This window comes from Arctopsyche grandis, chromosome 4 (assembly GCF_051622035.1).
Source record: "Arctopsyche grandis isolate Sample6627 chromosome 4, ASM5162203v2, whole genome shotgun sequence".
Taxonomy (NCBI): Eukaryota; Metazoa; Arthropoda; class Insecta; order Trichoptera; family Hydropsychidae; genus Arctopsyche; species Arctopsyche grandis.
Window position 1 is genome coordinate 16,108,171 of NC_135358.1, and position 24,993 is coordinate 16,133,163.

Sequence of the window (24,993 nt, forward strand, 5' to 3'; positions counted from 1 at the left end):
TACAATGACTAAATAGAGACCAATTTCCACAGTACATGTATGAAAAATTAACATACTCATTATAATAATTATAGAAAAATTTGGCAAAACTGTCAACGGTGTTAATTGTCAGTTCAACGCGTTAATTTCCCGTGTTTACAATTGGAATTAAACAATACAAAATTAATGGCATCAAGCGTGTAAATAATTAATCACAAGTCAGACGCGTAAATCTACGCGATAATTTGCACCGAATTTAATATCCTCTGTGAAATTGGAGACCGAAATTAGAATTTAACCCTCGAAACGTCACCCCCATAGCGTGCGTGGCGGAAGTTCGTCTTCATCCGTCGCGTCGGTTTCTGCGAACCGGAAGTCGATACGGAAGCGGGCGAATTAGCGCTTCATATAAATTATATCGAACTCACCTGACTGCAATATTAGGACTCAATTTGCTTGCTCCGCAGATAGGGTAGATGCCGGATCGGTTTCGTTGTTTTGCACGACGGAGTGCATGGCAAAAGTACACCGTACAGCTGTTCATTTGACAATTCAAAGTAATCCGTACGAGCATGCATTGCACCGTGTTACATACATACATACATACATATGTACAACAACTTTGTCGGGCTATTCACATTTGAGTTTTTCAAGTTTGCGATTGCAAGATAAATTTACGGCCGCGCTTTAAATTTATAAATCAGTTTGTGGGTTTATTCGTAAATATAAGTTTGATACAAATTTTTCAGGCCGTGCTAAACGAGCGCTGACAGATGAGATCGGCTCGAGGCGTTTTGCCAATTAGCGACGATCCTGTTTATAAATTTACAGTATTTTTACAAAATATATCATCGTACCTGTACTGATTGTTAGGAATATTTTTTAATTGATAGAAGCCAAAAAAAATATAGAACAAAACAATTTCATCATTAAATGACGCATTCGTTGCAACTTGCAAGTTACATTTTGATATCGAGTATATGTTATTTCAAAATACAGAATTTGGGTAGCAAAAACGACCAACTAAATTTATCATCCAAGCTTTAGGTAATTAATTTCTTAATGAATTATATGTATGTAGATGATATTTACATTATAAAGAATAAATAAAAATTTGAATGTAAGATGTTTGTTTATTAAGGTACATCGAAAATGGCGAATTCTGGAATTTCATAACCTCTAGTTGAAAAAGATGTTCTGTGTCATGGTAAATTCGTAAAAAGTAAAATAAAAATTCCAAATTATAATTTTTCACTGCCTAGACTAGCCTATTCAAGTTTGTGAAAATTGAAATTTTTTTCCAATTTTCAAATGTTTTTTTTTATTTAAGCTCAGTTTTATTAGTTTATTTTTTCAATTCACCTCATCATATAAATGGAATAATTTTACGTTAAAAAATCTCATATTGGATGTTTTTTCACATTGCTAAGGTACGAAAAATAATCTGAAACTTTGTCGCTAGTACCTTAAATGCCAATATTAGTGCGTCAGAGGTTCAATTTAAAAAAAAATCTTTCGAAAATATTATAGATAAAATAATACGATTTTCACAAACTTAATAGGCTGGCGTCAGTGCAAATATTATATATTATTTAAAAATTTTATTTTATTGTTTACGGATTCCTCATGATATACATATGTACATAGAACCTAATGTTTATATTTCCAATAAAACATTAGGGTAGTACATACATATATCATGATACTCACTTGTGAACCCCGTAAATCCACAAGCTTATGAGAGAATTTTTATAGCCTTGTCTTGTTATATGTATATTAAATACATTTTTATAGATATAATCAATATTCAAAACGCTTACAACCTATTTGATTAATTACATCGCAATTGTACTGTCTCAAATCAACTAATCAATATGAATTGAAAAATTAATAATTATACCTGTTAAAGCTGGGTTGACAGCAATCAGCAAGACCACAATTCCTAATATACGGTGGTGCGTTAACCCCGTAACTCCATCCGCCACAGCCATCATAAAGTATCCAAAGCAGATGGCCCTCGAAGCTTCTGGATTTTACTGCGACTTTTTTTTACGAAAAATTGGTTTATTTACACGCAACACACATATTTTGCTTTATGGTTGTTTACGGGTTACACAGGAGCAGCAGTTTATAATTAACTGAGCAATTTAATCGAGCTTTGACGACGTGTTGAAAATTTTAAATACACCCCTCCCCCATTCCACCTCTATTTCCTTTACACTACCGACGCACAATTTCACCACTATATCACTAGTAGTATCACTATGTATACACAATCATTATTAAAAGTGCGTGTGAATGGCTCAAACGTGTGAATGTTTGTCTTATCTCTGGAATTGCCTATTAAAAGACTATTATTAGTCTTTTTTTACCTCTCAAACGAGACTGGTGAAACATTGAAGCTGTAAATAAAAGATCTTTTGATCATTTCCGCGCTGTTTTTTCTTCTTTATTTTGAATACGCAATATGGTCTGGGCCTGTTGCTCGCCCACCACTACTTGAATTTAATTTTTGCAATTTATTAATGCTTTTTTTAATCAACATTATGTAAACGGTGTTAATTCAGCTTGTCGGACTTTTCGCGCTGTTGTGATATATCGCTTTTTGTTTTTTGAACGCTACTCGTTAATTAAAGACTGTGCGCCAGGTGCAAAGTGCTTAATTAAACCTTTTCACACCTGAACGATCGTTGTGGAATAATTACGCGTTCGATATGAATTTAAACGAAGGCAAGGAAAATTTCAAATTTGAAGGGTGTGGCTAACAATTGGATTGAGAAAAACTTATTGAAATTTTTTTACTTGTTTAACATAACTAACAGCATATAAAAATTATACTATTTTCTATTCGTATTGCCAAATTCTGCCAGTTACCGATATACATAATTTAATAAAAGCCCGAAATGGAAGCGATTACAGGCGTTTTTAGACTTCACCTCAATGTAAAAAATATTAGAATTAACGGACAAAACCTAGCATACATACATACATATGTGCCCATAATTACAAAAGTGATCCAAGTCAAGAAAAAAATTTTTTTTTAATCAATTACATATTACAATATAACCGATATTAAACAATAAAATCGACTTAAAAAATTTTCCTGACTTAGACCACTCACAATCATGGGCACATATATAAATTTCAGCCTTTTACAGAAACAAACATTCGTATGTATGTATACAAATATTTGAAAACAAAAATATAACACTACTAATAAGATACCATCACAAATTCAAGATTTGTTGCTTTTTGTTAAATTGCAAGACTTACTTCAATATAATAATACCTTTTGAATTAAAAGTAAGTAAATTGTCCTATAGTCAATTTAATTCACATCAAAAGAGGGTCGTTTCGGCGACCATTCAAATGCGATATAATTACCTAATTCCGTGAATTGCTTTTGCTTCAAAATTATTGGAAAACGAATCAGTCCATCGATTCTGGCATTCAAAGAATTCGTATTTGTTCATCACGATGCGATGGCGGCAAGTCCTTTTGACATAAAGAACGATTGGCTTGTGGTTTTCACCCAAAAAAGTCACCGCGACTCAAACAAGTCAATTAGGCAGCGCAAAATATAACCACTTAAACAAACAAGTGCCAGTCGTGCCATACTGTATGCATAAATTGAAATAAATTGCCTATGAGGAGGCGACATCTTGTCCGGATTATCTGTGAACTTCCTGGCGACACACATGTACAATCTACAGAGCAAATATACATACATATGTTCGCTGTACATATATGTACATGCATATATGTATGTATATCTTGTCCAATAACGAAATTAGTCACATTATGTCTAATCATGTGGGTCTTCATAAAACATGTACATGTGTACTCTATTAGGTCATCAAACCTTAGACACTCAACTGGAGAAAAACTATTGGAAAAAATCCTACTATTTAAGATATTTCTCAGTCAGATAAAATGTCCAAATACACTATAAGTACATAAGTATGTACATATACATACGTATGTATGTATAACATCCATATAATATTTTACACGCAAAATAGTGTTTGGTGCTATCCAGAGCTTTAAATATACATATGTATGTTCAAATATATGTACATATGTATGTTCTACTTCATTTTAAACCCACATTATAATGTTAAATGAGATTTAAATGCAAGCATTTACTGGAACATATCGCTCACAGCAATATTAGTCATTATCGACTACTACCCATTTAATTATTTAATCTTTGGCCACGTGCTTTTGTATAATATGTACATATATTCGAGCAACTTCAGGTACATTATACAATATAATATGTATGTATGTACATATTTTGACATTTGAAATACTAATTTCCATGTAAAACAAAAATAATAAACTATTACAGAAGTAAATTTAAATCAATTTATCAGTCAATCTGTTTAAAAACTTTTACTCAAAGAATTACATATGTCTAATGTACACACATAAAATGATCTTTGATTATTGCTTCACTTAACATAAAATCAATTGTTTACGATGTTAATATGAGAAAAAGCTCTTTCAGTAGCACTATCTTTAACATCATAAACCTTATGTGAGATCTTACACAAATAAAATTTTATACGCCTGTGCTAGCGTAGAAAATTATTTTGTTATGTTGAATCGATTAAATTTACTACATCCAGACTGCTACTTTAACACACCGACTAAGTATCTCTATAAAGTAATAAAATAAAACGAAAAAAAAGCTATTCAAACCCGTTGCGTAAATAAACACATAAAACATTGAGCTGTTTAGAAAGACCTCGGATCAAGAACACTATCGAATAATTTTACTGTTTTTTTTTTTCATTTCACGACGTAGAAACATTTATAAACTTGGTGGCGAGTTTTAAAAAATCAATATGTACGTCATAACACAGAAATACATAAATTCCGATAAATCATCGTTAATGTCGAACGAATTTTCGCTAATATCACACGGGCGCACGTCGAAGAGGTATTTTTATTTTTATTTTATTAATTCATCGAACGGCCGTTTCATCAATCCGTTTGACAATATTGTGCCGTGTTTTATTTGCTTTTATTATCCGTTGTTTAACATGATGATGCCGAACGAGTTTTCGCATTATTTACACTTTGTGATTATCGGGATATGCGTGCCGACGAAACCGAATAACAATTATTTACGACTTTTACAATAATTGCGATTTATATTTAGAATGATTTTTGCGAAAACGCGTAACACACACACTGGTCGAGTGATTTATAATTAAACCTCGAGTGGGTGCGCGAGCGCGTGGCAACACCGACACGTTCGAATTTAAACTGACACAAGATTCAAAAACTATTCTTTCTCGCGCGCAATAACAACAAAATAAAACCGAGCTATTTAAACGCGGACGTTGCGGTCAATGGCCAAGACCGCATATAAGCACATTATATTATATAAAAGAAAAACAGATCAAATGAGTTTTCAACAGATCCATCAAAATTTCATTTGTGTAATATATGTAAAAAAAAAAAAAATAAATAAATAAGTATATGATGCAAAAATATATACATATGTTTTATATAATATTCTTACAGTGTATTTAAGGATACCTTTGTTCAATTTATAATAAATATTAATACCTTTTAACCAATAGAGTACATATGTATATACCTATGGGCAAAAACACACTGAGTGGTACGTGATCCGTGTTTTTTTTGTAAGATACTTTTAAACATGCGAAAAAAAAGCAGCACCAAAAATCATCCCCTGGAGTGTTTTCGGTGATATTTTATCCTTGCTTGACAGTGATGGATAACGGTGAATTCCATATTTGAAAAAACATATGCACTCTGCACGTGCATCTACACCCGAATTTGGTTTGGGGACCACCCACTGCCACAGCATCGAGTCAAGGACACGACGTTCCGTACTATTCAGTGTGTTTTCTCCCTATATGTGTTTACATATGTACTTTCAAATATACGTTTTCCATATAATTGGGTTTTAATATGGAATAATTATATTATTAATAAGTGCTCTTTCAATTTCTTTCATTGTACATATATTATCTTACCAATGAACTTACGTATTATTACAAGTCACCCAAAAGTCAAGTGAGTGGAGTGAAATTAATAAATCAAACATGCAGTGAATTCAAATTATCGTATTATTAATAAAACAAAAACTATAATTCGTAATACAGATGAAGAGAACTATAATGAAATCGATTTAACCGCTCTTGAATTAACCATCAAGAACTTTAAGACAGACAGACATTGTACTTTACATTTAAATACAATATGATAATATTGAACTTGAACTTGAGAATGCCTCCAAATTATAATTTTATTTGTACTTCGTTTTTCCAAAATTACAGTATTAACCTAAAATAATTATTTATATAATCCATATAATTTCGAAAGAGATTTTTTATGTAAGTATGTTTGTATGTAAGTATTTTTTGTTGGGAACATCGAAAACAAAACAAAGTTTCTATGATGACGATTCGATTTTTTTTCGATTCAATAAATTTAATAAAAAAATTAATTAATATTTAATATTAGATTCGCCATGTTTAAGCTGTTTATATTACAAATACTGAGCGAAGCCGGGTAAAACAACTAGTAATATATAAGTGTATTAAACATGTATATTAAAAATTGTAAAAGCTTTTAATATAACATTTACATAAGATGTGAAATAAGTAACTTTTATAACTGTTCAACTAGTAAGTATGTGCGTTGCGTTGGAGATGACAGAAAGGTGCATTGGATAGCCAGCTGTGATCGCGCCGATCAATAAACGATTCTGATGAAATTTTGATGACTTCGTTAATGATTAAATTCCTCTAGCGCCATATCGAAGATATTTACTTACTTTAATGAAAGACTAACTCCCGTATGTTCGTAAAATACCAAAGCGATCGGAAGTATGAAAGTGAATCAAAATCACGAATTTTCTGGACCGAACAAACGCACACTCAAAAAAGTAATAAAATAAGACTAAATCAAAATAATATGATAATATCATCTCCTCTTCAATTATACATGCACATACATAGATCATTATTATAAATAAGAATTCAACTGCATGTAAAAATGGTGGTCAGAAAACTAAACATATGACGAGAGAACACACGACTATTGAACGCACGACAACTGAGCACACAGTAACAAGTCAAACTATAGACCACTAAACACAACTCGCAAAAAATATATTATAAAACATTCAGGTCCTACCGTAAAAATTAATTGCTTTTCGATAAAATACTTAATAATTCAATAATCAACGTGAAATTTTTAATTCATAAACATGAAATTTTCATACTATTCGACTTTCTGCTAAAAATTATTAAAGCTAATTCACTAAAAATATATATTAAGTTCTTCCACAACACGTATTTACTTTGACAATTGAGGTTTTCGGCCATTGCCCGCAACGCCACGCACGCACACACGAAATTTACGCACGTGTACACACACGGCATCGTGGATGCACACACCGAGGCACTCATTTGTAAGATGATGTTCCAAAACTAAACACACACGCCGAGGTGTTGGCATGTCACTACCAACAGCTCAACATTCCCAACATTGTCTACCAAACTCATCCGTACCTAACCCCAACACAACACAACACCCACATAATGCGTGTACGTCGATGACCGGTAATAATTATAAATAAACACAAACCTAAATCACTTCATTTCGATGATTCCAATGGTAAATTTCAGAGAGCCAGTGCACGTGGGAAAATACGGTGACGGGACTATGTATGTATTTCACGTATCGAATTTCAGATAGAAAGTGTGCGACTGTTATAAAAGTCGATAAACTATTGAATGTCAATGTTAATCTCGCGGTCGGTTCTGTGTCGATGAAATAAATATGCACTTGTTTAACGATGGAAATTTATTTCATTATAAATTATTCAACATGTATGTATGTATTTGTAGTATTATTTTCTTAACTTTTAGAAGCACTAAATATAATTTAAAATTACTTTAACCTCGTATTTACTTTTCATACATACATATGTAGTTGCACGAGATGAATAAAAATTGTATTGTATGTATGTATGTATGTACATATGTAAATATTTTTATTTATTTATTTTATTTTATTTTTATTGTCACAAATCAATACAAACTCGCCATTACAGATTTGCTCCAATGCGACGGGTGTACGTTAATGAAATACATAAACAATCAGAAATCAGAAATACAGTAATATATACATATAGAATCAGAATATATAGAATATAACAATTAATCAGAAATAATAATCATAGTGACATCTATGGATTTCAGATTACTGTGTATAATTAATACAAATTATACACAGGCAGATTTTTGTGACAACAGGAATAGATTTTTTAATACCAATTTTCAGGAACCGTTTCAGCAATGATCAGATAAAATTGGCAAACTCTGATAGAGAAACGATCGATTTGGAGTCACAAAACCCTCAAATCTAACCAGCAGTGGCGAGGACACGAACCTATGACCTCAGTGATGCTAAATATATACGCTATCACTAAGCCAAACTGCTGGCTATATGTGTAACTTATTTTAAATGTTAAGATAATAAATCTGCAAGTTTGCAAAAAAAGTTAGATATGTATGCTAAAAAGTATGCAAGTTATAATGCCAGTAAAACAAAATAGATGCGTACAATAGATTATTTCTCAAATAAAAATTATGAACACTGATAAAATAATTATGACTTTAAAAAATTACTTTCGAAAACCAAGAGAAAATGTTCAAATGTCATACTCTAACAAGATCAAAGAAATACATTTAAAGAATAACAAACATCAAAGAAGAAGAAAAGAAAGCACTCGTGTTTATGATGTACGAAGTACTTTGAGCTAAGAAATTCTCCCAAATAATAAAGTAAAATTTCTGAACACTCTCCGTCTCATTAATTTTGCTCGTCCTTTAAAAACTTAAATTTAATAATAATTAAAGTAAAAATTCTGCTCGTATTAAATTGACTACATGAGAAATTAAAACGTTTAAGACACAACTCTAAATAAATGACTAAATATTCACATAATGTACATATTTCTTAATTTAAATTCAACGACTGCTCAAGAAGATTCCATTAATAGGATGATAACAAAATTATATATGAAAATAAACTAGATTATTTAAATTCATGGCAATAATGCATCTGTTTATACATATGTAAATATGCATAAACATTTGTATGTTACAATGCAAATTCTTGTATGTGAAGTTTATACTAAAGTCTTTTTAACGTAACACACATTCTACCAGTAAAAAGTATACCCAATATAAATACATGCTAATTTTGCTTATTAAATTTGATACTTACATAAATCATTACTACATATGTACATACATAGATATGTCTATAATATATAGATATACTGTAGGAGCCCCATATTATCATTTGTGAGATATGTGGAGAATCTTTGTACATAATTCACATCTAGGAAGTTAATTAAATAGTAATGGAGGTTTATTGATCCTCGAACGTTCCAATCCACTTTCATCCCGCTATCTCCACACCACTGTCTAAATATACGCGAATCATTTTATAGGCACTATGAGCACCGGGAACGAGTGCCAAGTCGTATTCACTATGATTATAATAGTCGATGGCCTCGCTATCTTTTTTCGGGACATCTCCGGTAGTGCATCGGGCCACCGAGACTATTCAGGGCCTGAAGAATGGTCCCTCTAATAGAAAATTGCTCAGAGGCATCCACGATTAATGATCACTTTATATCCGAACGATAGTTATTCCGGTCATGATTTGTGGTGCTTTTAATATGGTAAATGTACCAAATTTGAGCTTGGAATTTGTGACATAAACGCCTTGAATAATACGGCGTGCGCTAATGCGAAATACTTAGACGCTGACTCTTCACTCGGCACATGCGAGTAAAAAGTCAAGTTTTGCCCTGTTTTATTAGAAACAATGGGCTTAATTTAGAAAAGATTTGACTCGCTGCAATCCAGCAGTTGCATTTTAAACGAGGGGTTATTTTAAACCACGAAGATCGCCAAGAACTCTCGCTTCGACCGGTATTCCATCGTCGGCACGTTGTCCGCTGCTTTCCTTCAGGGATTTCATCTATTCCAAACACGGAATTGAGTGTGTGTTTCTAAGATTCTTTCAGTTATTTAGTGGCGAATTTGCACTCTGGAAATGGGAAATTTATCGCAGTCTTTGATTCAAATAGCAAAACGAGTATTTGGTTCGAATGTTTGTCATGCTTTCTTTTTACAAAACGTAAAGGAGGTTTGTAAAAAATAAACTTCTCGTTTGTGAATTTTAAGGTAGCCAAAAATATGCCGAGTTTATTTTTTAAAACCCAGCTAATCATTTGATTGAACCATGAACCTTTCAACTGATGGACTTAACACTCAACTGATCAAAACTCATTATGACTATGTAAACCTATATAGTCTTTTTATCCAATTTTCCTGCGTAAACAATTAGAACAGTGGTTCTGAACAGGGGGCTCGAGCACCCCATGGGCTGCGAGAAGGCATATTAGGGGGTGCGGGAGGCGTTTATAATAATATAAATTTAGTTTTGTGATATTTGAAAACTATTTTAGTATTCGATTCGCTTTGGTAGCTATAACTAAACTAATATAATTTATGGCAGGATATCGCGTCAAGCTCTCTCCTCATTTCTCGCAAATAATAACGATAGTTTTTTCAGAATTTGCACACCGTCGTCTCCACTGGTATACTGCTAACAATTGTTTTTGCGACACTGACAGATAGAAAAAAACTATAGATAGATAGCTGGCAGATAGCAAAAAACATCTTGGGACTAGCATGTGTACACAAACGAATGTTGGATTGTAAACGTTATCTACCATTTTAAAGCAGAAACAAATACATACTTAGTTGTTCAGTGATTATAGCCCGAATGGGATATAAAGATCACACAAACGTAAGATTTTTTCTCGAAAAATTTTGAAGTACATATTATTATTATTTTATACGTTCTTTCTAATTATTATTTATTAATTATTATCTGACTGTAGTAAACCCCGCCATGTAAAAAAAAACGCCAGTGGAAAGACGATTATGTTGGTTACGGATTCACTTGTACAACAGAAAAAGATGGTACACAACGACTTCAATGCATCTTATGTTCCAAGATGATTTCAAACTCCAATCTTAAACCATCAAAGTTGTTAGAACATTTCAACTATGTGCATTGTGGTGAAGGTGCAGGTCATAGTCTGAGGTCAAAGAAAGCTCGATTTGATGCCAGTGGTACAATCACAAAATTATGTGGTGCAACAATTCAAAAGCCCTTATTAAAAGTGTCCTATCAAGTGGCATATCTGTGCGCTAAGAAAAAAAAACTTGCAATAAATGTATTTCTCTAAATTAAAGATTCCAAAACTCATTTTTCAAGGGGAGTGTGGGAACATATTTTCAGATTCAAAGGGTTGCGGCTCACTGAAAAGGTTAAGAACCACTGAATTAGAGTGACGGCGTATAAGCGAAGCCCGTCAAACATTCAAATACCAGCACATGTGTATATATATTTTATAACCTTCTGATGACCGACATTTGAAAATTTTCAAATCTTGCACATATCTCCCACTCAACATTTCACCGTGGATAGCCAGCAGCAAATCTAATCGTGATTAAACGTCGAGTGCTCGGAATTCTCAAATATTAAACCCGAACAGGATTTTCCGCTCGGGCAGTAATCTGACAAGTATTGGATTGAGTATCGGCAAACGCTGTCATGTCGAAATGGAAATGCATGTTTGTTTGCTACCGAATGGGAGAGGGGTAGGGGTAGTCATGATCAGTTCCGGTGTATTAATGCGAATTCTGTTCATAATACAAGGGCGAGTTCTCTCGTACCCGGTTCGAGTGCATATGCAAATGCAAACCGGAAACCCGCCGTTCGTTGTTGCTCCGGAAACAACTTCATCGAACTATGCGCGTTCGTAATTGGCCGGTCTATTGTGTATTAACGGGGGGATTATGCACCCGAAAGTGTGCAAGTTATTCATCCGATCATCGTCCCCGAAGGCTTTAACTCTATCGATTAATTACTCGATGATTTTGTCGTATACAATCTTCCGGTGCTGATGTTTCGATATTAATCGATGGAAAATGTGATAGTTGAAGGATTCAGTCGCAATTTAAAACCGTAAAGTAAATGCAACTGAACCTTTTCCGAAATATTGCACCCGTACTCCTCTAGGTTCTTGAATAAAAGTGAAGCACTGGGAAGAATCGTAGCAATTTTATATAAATAAGTCTATAAATGAATGGGATAATATTTTTGGCACGGCTGTAAAATAAATCACACGACAAATTTAAAACGACATTTAATGTCAAATCAACAACTCTAAAATAGCTCGCACGACAGAATCGGCGTTCGTCCGGAAAATCAAAGGTCAAACGGGTTGCAAGTAACAAAAATAAAATTTAAAGTTTCATTGAAATCATAACCAGTTACATTTTCACTGGGTAAACGTAATATCTTAACAGCCAACACTTATTTATTTAGGGGTTAGGTTAGGTTAGGTTAAGTTAGGGCTGGCCCTATTCATTTAAGATTAGGTTGTTAGGGTCGGTATTTATTTTCGAATTTCGTCAAATTTTATTTTTGTTACGTTACATTTGACTTTTATTTTTGTTACATTTGACGTTTGATTTGCCGCGCAAAAACCGAATCTATCGTGCGAAGTATTTTAGAGAAAGGCATTATTTTTATTTGCCGGGCCGATAAATGGTACCCTAAATAATTTAATCTTATATTACCTATCTACATATATTTCAATATACGACATACTTTTAAATTTTCAGCAGGCAATAAAAATATCACAATTGTAAATGTTTTCGAACTAACGTACATAAATATGTATAGGTACATATGTACGTAGCTCATTATAAAACAGCCAAACAAAGGTAAGCTGGATACAAATACTATACGAATTTGAATGGCAATAAAACTTAGGTCTTACATAGGTCTCTAATATATGCACATACATATGTACGTATGCATGTATGTAGTGCAAAGCATGTATTGAACCATCGAAGTATTTTCTTCTTGTTTGAATCGAAGACGACTTTTACTCGATGATCTATTATTGGCGAAACAATCGAGCACCTGTTTCTAGGATGGGCTCGTTTAAACTCGCGAAAAGGTCGCGATTGTTTACTATCTTCATTTCGTTTCCTTGCCAAGACGAAAATATAATATTCCAGATTTAAACAGCGTATAATATTTTAGACCAATTTATGTTTTACGCAATATTTCACCTCGATGTTCGTTTACGTTAGCGAGACATTGATATGCATCAATCTGCTTTTATACGATCAGCGATAATATATAGCCCGCGGTCGTTCCGATTAAAAAGTAACCAGATATTCGTAATATAACAATTTTATTTTAAAAACGAGTACACTATTTTCGGAAACTCTATATTACAATACGTGAAAACAAGAACTTTATATTCCCGACCGTTCAATTCCCTTTTGGGGGGTACCTAGGCGTGCGAGATTAAATAATTTCGGCCCTATGTATTTCGAGAGACGGTCCTGTTTCGTTTTCGGGGTCGACTTAGGCAGTTTTATGACCTCCACTTTACGATCCAAATCGACGCTTTTCAATATACGCTCAAAATGCCGTACCTTTCTCGCCAAATCCACTGCTCGCTTCGTTCGGAATTCTGCGTCTGGAAAATATATTGCGATTTTTTTATAAAATAAAATTTGTACAGCGTGGTCCCTTTGGGGGCGTACCAAATAGATAGCAGAATAGGGTGATTCACAATTTAATCGGAAAATTTCATTTTACCTAAATTATGTTACATGTTATGATTTCAATGAGGAAAATACTTAAAGCAACATCGTTTCAATAAAACTACCCCGATTAAGAAGTACGTTGCAAATATGTTTATATATTTATTGTAAATTTATATATTTATTAAATTTATTATAATATTGACATGAATTTTCTTTATCGCATTCTTCAAACATTAAAAATTACTGGATAAATTTCCTTACCGGTCATATTAAATGTTAAATGTTATCTGAAATCATGTTAAATCAACATCTATTTATATGCATCGACCACTGTTCCAAATACCTAAAGTTGGCGGTTGAAAAAATATAAAAAAGAAAACGCTTTATACTAAACAGAGAAGCAAAAGATTGTTCTTAAACATTTGAATTGCGGGTTTTGTTCCCAACTTAAAACCCTTAAAAAATGTACCTCTATAAATGAAAAAAAAATGTTAAGATCATCCAAAGGCACAGTAGTAAATATGTACATATGTATAAGACAGTGAAATTTAATTATTATTATATAATAATAAAATTTTATAATAAAGTATTATAATCTTATATACATATATAAAATTGAATGTCTGTTTGTCTGTCTATCGGTCTCTCTGTCTCGTATAGGCTCCAAAATCAATCTTACGACAGAACTTTCAGGATTTGTTGTATGCAAAATAAGTTGTTACAAACTGTAGGGATGGATGTGTATCATTTGAAAAGATCTGCGAGTATATCTAGGTATGTACAATACCTTTCTTTCTCTACAAAGCTATCCAACCCCCCCACCACCCACTCTTCAACCGTTTGGACGAAAGAAACGCAAATCGTCTTCGCATTTTGACCGATCGACGGGCGTCCATTTTGCGAAAAGTTGGCGAAAAACCGTAAAAGGCAAATTGCATTCGGCGCCCGTAAAGATAAATTTTTCCCCAACAATCATATTCGGCGGCCGACACGGTCGTTCCGAAAGTTTTTCCCGTTCGAATTATCCGAGTTTCGGAAGTGGGTCGTATAATTCGAACATCAATTTAACAGTCCATTAATTCAGTTGTAAACGTTTGATTGAGGCGTCGTAAATGCGACACAGACTCTCACGCGCGTACACAAAATCCGTATTATTCGGCAGGCGATCTGCGAATTAAATTTAATACATCCACTAGGATCGTAAGGACTCGAATGGATTGTGGTCGTGGACGTTTTTATTATATTTTACGCGAAACGCACATAACGTAATTGGCTGTCAGTGACATGCGAAAGTGAATTTTGGCATCGGTAAACCGCAAGGTTCTCAGTTTCAATTAAATAAGTTTTGAGCTGATGATAAACGACTGCTAAATTTATTACGAAACACTTGACACGTTGACCGAAATATTGGAAATTTGTGTTTATTTCAAAACTCTCGAAATTAATTTAGACCAACATTTTTCAAGTTTTGGAACGCTTGCCATTATACATACCAAAAAAAAGTTTACCACGACGTCTGTACCTACGTATGTATGTACATACATATTTAAAATACATGTATAAACTTGTTTTACCTCACGAAAACATATTTTGAAGATTCTATTATTCAGGTCTTAAATTAATATGTATGTATGTATATTGAGTCTATCCATGGATACTTTTATCGTGCGAATCGTATTATAAAATACGCCTTCATGACATAAAAACAGTGTACACATACATACATACATATATTTACGTAAAATTCAAGATCCATTTAGAATATATGACTTTGCACAGTAGGAGCGAGTAAATCCTCTTGTGCAATATTTACCAAGTCCTATCGTCTCCCCTTCCTTAACCGTAGCAAGTACTTTTTAATTGGAGGTCTTATAGAACCCCTCCCCTCCCCCCTCCTACACCTCTCCCTTTCACCAGTCATTTTATGACCCGTTTTAAATGCCCATTTATTCGATTCAGAGCACCCAGGTTCTTCGGTTTGATAGTCCCGGTAGTACCTATGCCGCAGGATTTGAAGAGTCTCTGCAGGATAGAGAGGTCTCAACTGCTGCCATTTTATGACCACGATCCCTCCCGCTTCCCACGCCCTACCCAAAGCCTCCAATTGCAACCTTGCTTTAAAGGCGTATTCGAAAGTGACGATACTTTGGCGAATATGTCGTTAATTACAGTGATTTATCGAAGATCAATTCTAAATTTCCAATATAAAATTACCCACTATCAATCAGTATGTACATATGTATGTATGTACAAACATACATACATACATACATATTTTCATACACAAATATTTAAGAAATTTTATTTGCTTGTGTCATTGTTTATTCAGAATAGATAAAAAATCCGCTTAATTAATCTCCACCAAGATCATTCGCTACCGCCACATGTTCCATCAAAGGGATTTTTACGATTTTTATTGGTTACATATTCATATTTGAAGCTTAGCCCAAGCAGAGCTAGATATTTTCGCTAATTATTTTGTATTTTCTAAACAAATCCCTTTATATTTCTTCATACATTCATACATGTGTTTATATGTACATGCATATATATATGAACTAGTTTTTCCTAAGAAAATGCATAATCACTCAGAAATTACCGAGTGTTTGGTCATCCGAATACCAATTATATATTTATTATATACATTTACAAAATCAGTGTTTCCATTATAATAATATACAAATATGCAAAAAAAAATACTTTTTTAAAAAATGTATGTATGTATGTCCATAAAAAATATATGCAAATTAGTTTTAATTAGATTCCAATAATTTTTTTTTCATCCGGAATTCCATAAATTTCAAAATTATGAACCGGCTCATTTCCCAAAATGGTTGGGGACCCCTGCTCTAGTGCATCCATGAAAAATTGATAAAAAATATATAACGTTTATATATTTTTATAATTTTTATTCAATGAAAATCAAATAAATCTCACCGTGATTGTTCCCAACCATCTGTATGGTACATTTTTAATACATAAAGGAAATATCATATCGTTTAAAAAACGTGTCATGAATTTTCCAACAGCCAAAAAGGTTGAAAATTAATTCCAATAGCAAAATTGGTCGTGCGCATACTTGCACATAATTATTAAGTGAAATCCATCATTACCAAAATTGTGATTCAAAACCGCCGAATAGCTATTAAAATTTTCAATACAATGACGTCCCGTCAAAACCAACCAATTTTATACGAACGATACCTATGTACGTATACATATGTACGTACATACTATGCGGAATGCGGAAACTTAAACATCAAAGGTAATTATTAATTTCGGACATGTGTAGAATTGCACATGTGATTGACGGGTCCGTGACTCAATAAATTATTTAATATCCCACAAACAAATGTGTACACGTGTACATATCTCCGGAAGAGCGGCAATAGTCCACCACGTGAATGATTCATAGCCACCCCCTAGCCCCCACCCCACTACTCACACCACCCACGAGATCTCCGGTGTGCCTTTGGGCCGTTTAAAATGGGAATATTTGATACGGATGTCAGTCACGCGCCGCCCTTGACGAGGATCTTACGGCTCTTAGAGTACGTGTGCGCCACTGTACAATGCGGCTAGCACTAAATATACAATCTGCGAAGCGATAAACACGCCCGTCAATTATTTATAAGGCGACTGCTAAACATGCATAGCGCGTTTCGCCAGTGGCGGCGCGCGATTTCATTTTAAGTTCGGTGGGGCGTTACACTTGTCGGCTGGATGTTTCGTATTGGATTTACTTCGAACGTTACACTTTTACTAACTTATACTTCATTCTAATCAAATTGGCACTAGGAAAACTATATATTGCGATTCTTATTGGTCGAAAAGCGTTGTTATGAACATCTAACATGCTAAAATACACGATTCCACTTTGTCGAAATCGCTTTCGAGATAATTACAAACATAATATTGTCGCCACCGAAATCAATTTCCCTTCTGCTTTATTTCCTGTAATGTATGTAAATATGTACATACAAATGCTATTTAAATAAACAAAGTAGCAACAAACCCTACATGCAGTATAATTGGAGAAATAAATAAAATATGAAAACCCTGAATTGAGTATAATTAGAGAAATAAAAAAAAAATGTAAGCCCTGGTCACTCGCTATCCATCACGGTGCGGCAAGTGTTACAAGCAATGAACTAAGTCGTACTGAAAATGAAATAAAAAAAATGAAAAAATGCTCGACTCGTTGGAGACTATTCTTATGTATGTATGTATGTATGTTCAATGCACATACATATATGTACGTACACGATTCACGTATCGTGATGATAAAAATAAATAGTGTGCAATTTAAACGATAGCACTCCACTGGCTCATATACAGAGTCGTCTTTATTTTATTGGCTCCGTAGAAAATCGCTCCGATTCGATAGTGTCGGGTGGAAAATTCGACGTAAGGACGGGATGGAGGGTGGGTTGAAGGGGTGAATTTCACTCTCTGGTGAAACAGTGTCTGTCCGGTTGTCCCACGGTCGCAATAAGCGACATCGGTTATTGCGGGCAATAACACCGAACTCGACGAGGGAAAATGGAACGGGAGTGGGTTGAGGGCCTCGCGGGAGCTGGGGCGCGCGTGTGATTTAACCCTTTGCGCGTCGCACGCGCAAAGAACCAATCTTATTCCCCTCCGCTCGGTCCGGCCCGTTAAAGTGCTCTTCTGTGTACCAATTCGAATAAAAATCGGTAATCGAAAAAGTGCGTAACTCCCACCGAGGATACAATGTCGCAATGTACATATATTGCCGACGGCCGAATTTACCAACCCTTGCCTTGGGATAAAGTGAACTAAATCTACCACGAGCTGGATTTAGTTATGTTAAATCTTCACTCATTCATTATTTTTTTATTTTTTTTATTTATTTTTTTTTTTCATTATATCGTAATGGCCAAGATTACACACATTCATAATTACTTGTGTTTAAAATTTAAAACATTTTTGCGTAAGGGTGGGTTCAGGATCCAATTGAAAGGCCAAAGTCGCTTCACAGCATTTATTCATCGATTCAGGAGGTCCACACGAGATTACCACTCACTCCAGAAAACTTGATCTACCGTGTGTACCTCCTTATAAAACAAAGCATCCCCGATCCGTTGGCGTGTCTATTGCCGGTAGGCACGTAGGTCTACCCGCACTCGCCCCGTTCTGTGAGAACTCTCTTACTGAGACCCGTTAGCCTAATCCGGGGTTTCTATTTTTCACCCACGAATGCACTTACACAGTGGATACTCTCTCCCATATTCCCAAGTTACAACATCAAAAACTTCGCTTCTGAATCTAGACAAAAATGAAAAATCAATCACCTTTTTATTATGATGTATTGAAAGAAAAATAAAGTAAAAATTGTATAATTTATCACAAACAGTTCATTTGCAGCAGCTTAAACGTGTAAATAATGATGTAAAATAAAAAGAAAAATGACCTAATAAACCCATTTGCGCAACACTCGTCCGACGAAAGCCCCAATCGAGGCGCAACAAAAGCCTTCGCGATAAGGCGCCGGAGAAAGCAGAAGAATGCGTTTCAGGACCGCACAAAGCCTCGGGCACTCGACGAGGAGGATGGCGAGGGGGAGGAAAGCCTGTAGGAAAAAAACCTCTAGTTGGTCTGGAGGGTGTAAATCGTACGAGCTGGCTGTAAAATAAAACCAAAACTGGCACTAAACCGCACCGAAGATAATAAAGGAAAGGGCACTCATAAAATTAGGCAAGTCACGTCTTCTTAACAAAAGGTGTTAAAAGGCGTACAAAAGAGCAAGAAAGTAAGAAACACACGGAAAAGAACCACCCTTTCTTCTGATATACCTATACAGTGTCTAGACCCTTGGTTCTCAAGGTTTCCGTTCCAGGCGCGAGCCACGTTTATTTTATTTGTCTTCTGGGCGCCACCTATTGTGACCCATTCACACGCATAAATCACCCTTTTTAAACTTTTTTTCACTTTGTTTGTGTAAAGGCTGCGTTGAATAATTTCAACAAAGGTAGGATATAATTTCAACACCTAAAAATACGATAGAATACTAGTTTATTAGAATTATAAATCTAGTATAATTTATGTGCCGACCTTTCTAGCACACACAGTTACATAAATCATATGTGATAACACATCAGATTTAGATCTGTCAAAACTTCGTTGTTGAAACAGTGAAAAACAGAAAATGCATCCACATATTTTATTTTGTAATTAAACTTGCGAAGTACGTATGTACAAAAAAATCTTATCCACACCAGGCCCAGTGATTTAGTTACAATCATGAATTTCGTTTTTTGACAGTTGGCGATACATAATTTACAATAAATTAAAAGTGTAAGTCGTTATAATTATTTTTACAGCGTCAATTGTAAATGAACAGAATTACAAATTTTCCGAATGAACAGAATTACAAAATACTAGAATATGGTCAATGTACGTTCGATTCAACATCCAAGACTAAAAGTACCATAATGGTCGTAAAGATTTTGAAATATGTCATTAAAATATTATCGATGCGTAAATAAGAAGACATTTACGGATCGATAATGTTTTGTGTATGTACATACAACATACATACATATGTACATACATACATAATTTTTTTGTTTATAGATGTTTTTTAGAAACTATTTTCCCAATTATTTTTACAATATTTACAATATTGTCCATTTTATAGATATGAAATATAAAAATGAATTAAACTGAAAAAAAATTAAATAATATTCCCGGGAACGATCCCGAGCTCCATCACATGCCCTAGGAATTGAAAAAGACAGAAACTCTAATATCTACATATTTTCATTTGTTTCATATACTCAAATATGATCGTCTGGAAACCTAATATAATACATATGTACATATGTTCATAAATATAAATATAAATTGCGTTTGCAAGATTCGTCAAGTCTGGTACAACAAATTTTCAATTATTTCATATTTATTTTGAAAATTTGCATGTCAATTTCTTATTTTTCTGCATACTATCGAGAACACACTTATAGATCATATTCGGGTGGAAAAGAGTTTTGAGGTGTTCGTTTTTTGTTGAATACAAGTCAGATGAATTCGAAAAAATTCAAAATATTTTTAATTTTACAATTTTTTTTAAATACATATTATTTTTTAATATCAGTATTATATAAGTCATTGGTGGCTGCAGTAAAATTATCTAGTGGCTGCACTTGAGAACCACTAGTTTAAACTCTAAAGACCAATAAGTCCAAAAAGTCATCAAATTTTTTTTCCGTTTTTATTTGGAAAATTATGAAAATAATACACCACACATAAAAATCTATATGAAAAATGAAAATACAAGTTTTATTCAATTATTAAAATTTTGTATGTTCATACTATTAAATGAAAATTAAGTAGCAAAGCTACAGCGAAATTTCATTTGAATTTCTACAGATTCAATTTTTGTATGTATGTACATATCTATGAAAATAAATAAAATATGCTTACAGGTAAATTATCTTCGCAAGTTAAATGAGATCTCCTACCTTCGCTGCAACCTTAAAAGAGAAATACAATATTTAAAATTAGTATACAGGCATTATTAAATACTCGTTTTATACGGCAATATAAAACGAAGTAAATATATTCACCAGCTAAATGTAGTCTCCATAGGAATAGTTTAAGCGCCTTTGCCAATCATTTTTTTCAATATACATGCATTTAAAAAGATTGCAGATGATTTAATTAACACTGATTTTATTTAATACCACTTTGAATTTGAAATAAGCAAATTATTTTTAAATTTTAATTCAGGACATACATATATAAAAAAAAAACAAATGAATGCAAATGAAAAAAAAATTCAAAGGAAAATTATTATGAAAAACACGCACTGAAACTACTTTTATCACAACACGTAGCTAATAATTTATGCGACTAATGATTTATCTGAACAAAATACGCAGATGCTGCATATGAAATACGTAATTGCGGACGATAATGTTCAATAAAACTACAAAATTCGACACTATAAATGAGCACAACTTCTTAAAAAAAAGCTTAGCTTCTTTCGCGAATGATATTGTTGATCGATATTTTTGATAATTAGTAGAAGCGTTAAATATTTGCGTACTATTTTCGCCTAGTGTAAGGCCCGTTATACATATGTATATGTATGTATGTATGTACGTCAACTGAAACTGAATAAAAATAAACAAGTGAATTTAATTTATTAAATTCAAAAACGCTATTTATTTTAAAGCTTCTTTTATTTAATTTTATTCGACAAGGTCGAGAGTCAGGCTGCTTCGAATTTTTATAAATATCAAAGTAATTAAATTGAAACTGTTTTCGTCTTCCAAGTGTTTACTATTTTTTGTCGTAGTTTCCATGCATAGCAGACAAATTTTAAAAAGGGAGTAGTGACCCTAAATGTATCAGAGATGAAAGTTTCGTGAACTTTTTATAATTTAACTGCACATCAAGAGTTAGTTATAAATAGAAATTCCATAATTTGGACGCAACATTTGAAACTCATAGTTGAAACAGAACATTTTTTCTCAGCAGCTCTTGCAGCCCAGCCCGAAAATTTTGCTTTTTGTCCCCCAAACTACTGAAATTTTGTCAAAAAAGCAGACCCCTCCTAGAGGTCGAGCAAAATATCTCGACCTCGTTTTAACAACATCAAGTCGGTAATTATTCAAATTAACCGCAACGTTCCTTTTTTGCCTGTGACCGACGGGGTGAGGCATTGTTTATTTGTTTAGGGGGTTTGAAGACTGTGCCTGCTTTGCTTCCATTTTTTATTATTATTATTATTATTTTCATTATTTATGTTAATGGTAAAAAGAGGCCTCATTACCCTAATTTCGTGGGTAGATAAGGTGGACACACTGTGTGCCCGCGAATAATTATGTCGATAGCACATACACACACACAAACAAGCATCCACTAACTACTGAGATGTCACCATTTTGCTCTTGTTTATATATTTTTTCGGCATCTTGCGAGATGATTACATTAGCATATTTATTATTTGGTCTCGCTGTTACTTCGCGCACCCTTTGATTATGCGATAATATCCCCTTATGCTTATACGAATATCTATGTATCTGAACAAGGAAAAATATACAGAGAAATTCCAGAACCCACTGACAAGTTGTAAAATACTCTTTCACATCCTTAGAATTAACAAATGGATATTCCCAATGTAACATATCCAATAGGTACACATGTATTAGTGGCGTAAATAGAAAAATTTGTCCCGCATGCAAAATTTACCATAGGGCCCCACCATTTTTTTAATGAAATAAATAAATTAACAAATTTTAAATGTCCTTCTTAGCCTTTATGTAAATTTGAGAATTCTGCAATCATATATTTTAAAGACATTTTATAAAATTATTCATGCTAATATTGCAAGTTCGCAGAACGACTAGAATTTTTTTATACATACATATGCACATACTTCTACCTGTTTTCAATTAGGGCGAATTGATTTTCCTGTATTTTTTATTTAAAATTTTGTTTTTTATTTATTTTTAATATACATACTTATGTATTAATATATGGAAATCCTCCCGAAGGCCCTCCCGTCCCTAAGGGCTCGCATGCCCCGCATAACCTCGCGTCATAGTAGTTACGCCACTGATATATATATATGTATGTACATATATAACATATTTATTAAGTATTTACTGTTTTTTTGATATATAAGAAGCTCCGCCATCACAGTGAATGACCATTAAAAGAATACAGCCATTGTTTACCAGTAGAGAGGTCGAAGGTTCAAATCCCGGCCGAAATTGATCAATCATTCGATTTATATACTTTGCTGGCAAGATCTGGATGGTTATTAAATCCAGATCAACCGTCTCCTGCTTGTCATTTATCTAACTTTATTCTCGTGACGTATCAAATAAAATCAGAATCCCCCTTTCGTTTCTCGCAAAATCCACGAAAATATTACGTACCTACATTGTAGAATGAGTTTAGTTATGTTAATTTATGTACAACTTTGGCCATAAATGTCGCTTTGGGGCAACCTGTTATAGCATCTATGGTAAAAATAAAATAAAATGTAAGTACATGTATAAAATCGGATATATTAGTATTAATTTATTTATAAAAAATAATGTGTTTTTGGTTGAAAAGGGTTATTATTTTCTTTATATCTATAAAGTCTTCTCAAATGAATGCTGCTTTTAGTATCCATTCATATAAATTTGAACAATGAACATAGTATGTATTTTCAATTAATATGTATTTTCAATTAATATGTATTTTCAATAAATATGTATTTTCAATTAATATGTATTTTCAATTAATATGTATTTTCAATTAATATGTATTTTCAATTAATATGTATTTTCAATTAATATGTATTTTCAATTAATATGTATTTTCAATTAATATATACGTAAACTTTGCTGTGATTTTATTTGTTTTTTCTTGAAAAAAAATATATATATATATTTATGTATCTGGAAAACTATTATAATGTATGTATATTATACTTAATGGAAATCTAAATATTGAACAGCTCAGAAGATTTAATCATTAAGAAAATCACTGCAAGACTTCCCGAGACTAATTGACCGCTCGTATACTAGCGAAAGTGGCCGGCCAGTCAACATCAATTATATATTTAACGCCCTTTTTATTTGATCTCTCCCCTCGGTGGTCTGATTCAGTGAGGATAGGAATCAGGAACATTGTTGCTCGGCACAATTTTTCCCCGTGCCAATTAAAACGATAGTGCTCGGCGGCTTATCTTTATGGGGGGAGAGTGGTTCGCCAAGGGTTGAAGGGAACGCGAGTGACTTTTCGCCAACCCGGAGCAATAAACACTTTCGACAAAATACTGGGCAAATCTCGGTCCGGACCCTTAGATATTATCGTGCAGCAGGTCGGGGATAATAAAAAAGAAATAACGCGGGACACCCCGTAGAATGGGACGCGAGAGCGATAATGCGGGACTAGTGACCGGTGTTAACAGTGTCCTTTTACTCACAAGCCCTGACCCCTGTTTCACACCATCAATTCGTTAATAAAAAGGGTAATCTCCGAAATAATAAAAAATGCGAAGTATGTACACAAATTCTCGTACATACTTGAGACCCATTAACGACCTTTCGAATCAGCAAAGACGGGATTGGGTATTCGAAAGCGACCGAGCGTGAAACCATCCATCAGAACACTCATAGAAAGGACGTCGAATTTTAAGATGTCTTTTGTTTGGTGCATCTACATACAACTTCACCCCACACTTTTCAATATGCAAAATTCCATCAGCACGCCTTAAATTTATCGTTAAAAACATAAGATGCTGAAATATCTTATTAAAAATATATTTTTATAATATAAA

General features: G+C 33.5%; 1 protein-coding gene across 1 annotated transcript in view; it reads right to left on the bottom strand.

Annotated features, from left to right (window-relative positions):
- The window catches only part of LOC143910987 (fasciclin-2-like), a 273,650-nt gene extending 268,395 nt beyond the window's left edge, over positions 1 to 5,255 (bottom strand). The window contains exons 1-2 of the mRNA XM_077429654.1: positions 5,204 to 5,255; positions 1,880 to 2,381 (exon numbers count right to left, since the gene is read on the bottom strand). Coding sequence (XP_077285780.1) covers positions 1,880 to 1,973 — 94 coding nt within the window. The 5' untranslated portion in view covers positions 1,974 to 2,381; positions 5,204 to 5,255. The remainder of the gene's footprint in view (positions 1 to 1,879; positions 2,382 to 5,203) is intronic.
- Between the last annotated feature and the right edge of the window lie 19,738 nt (positions 5,256 to 24,993).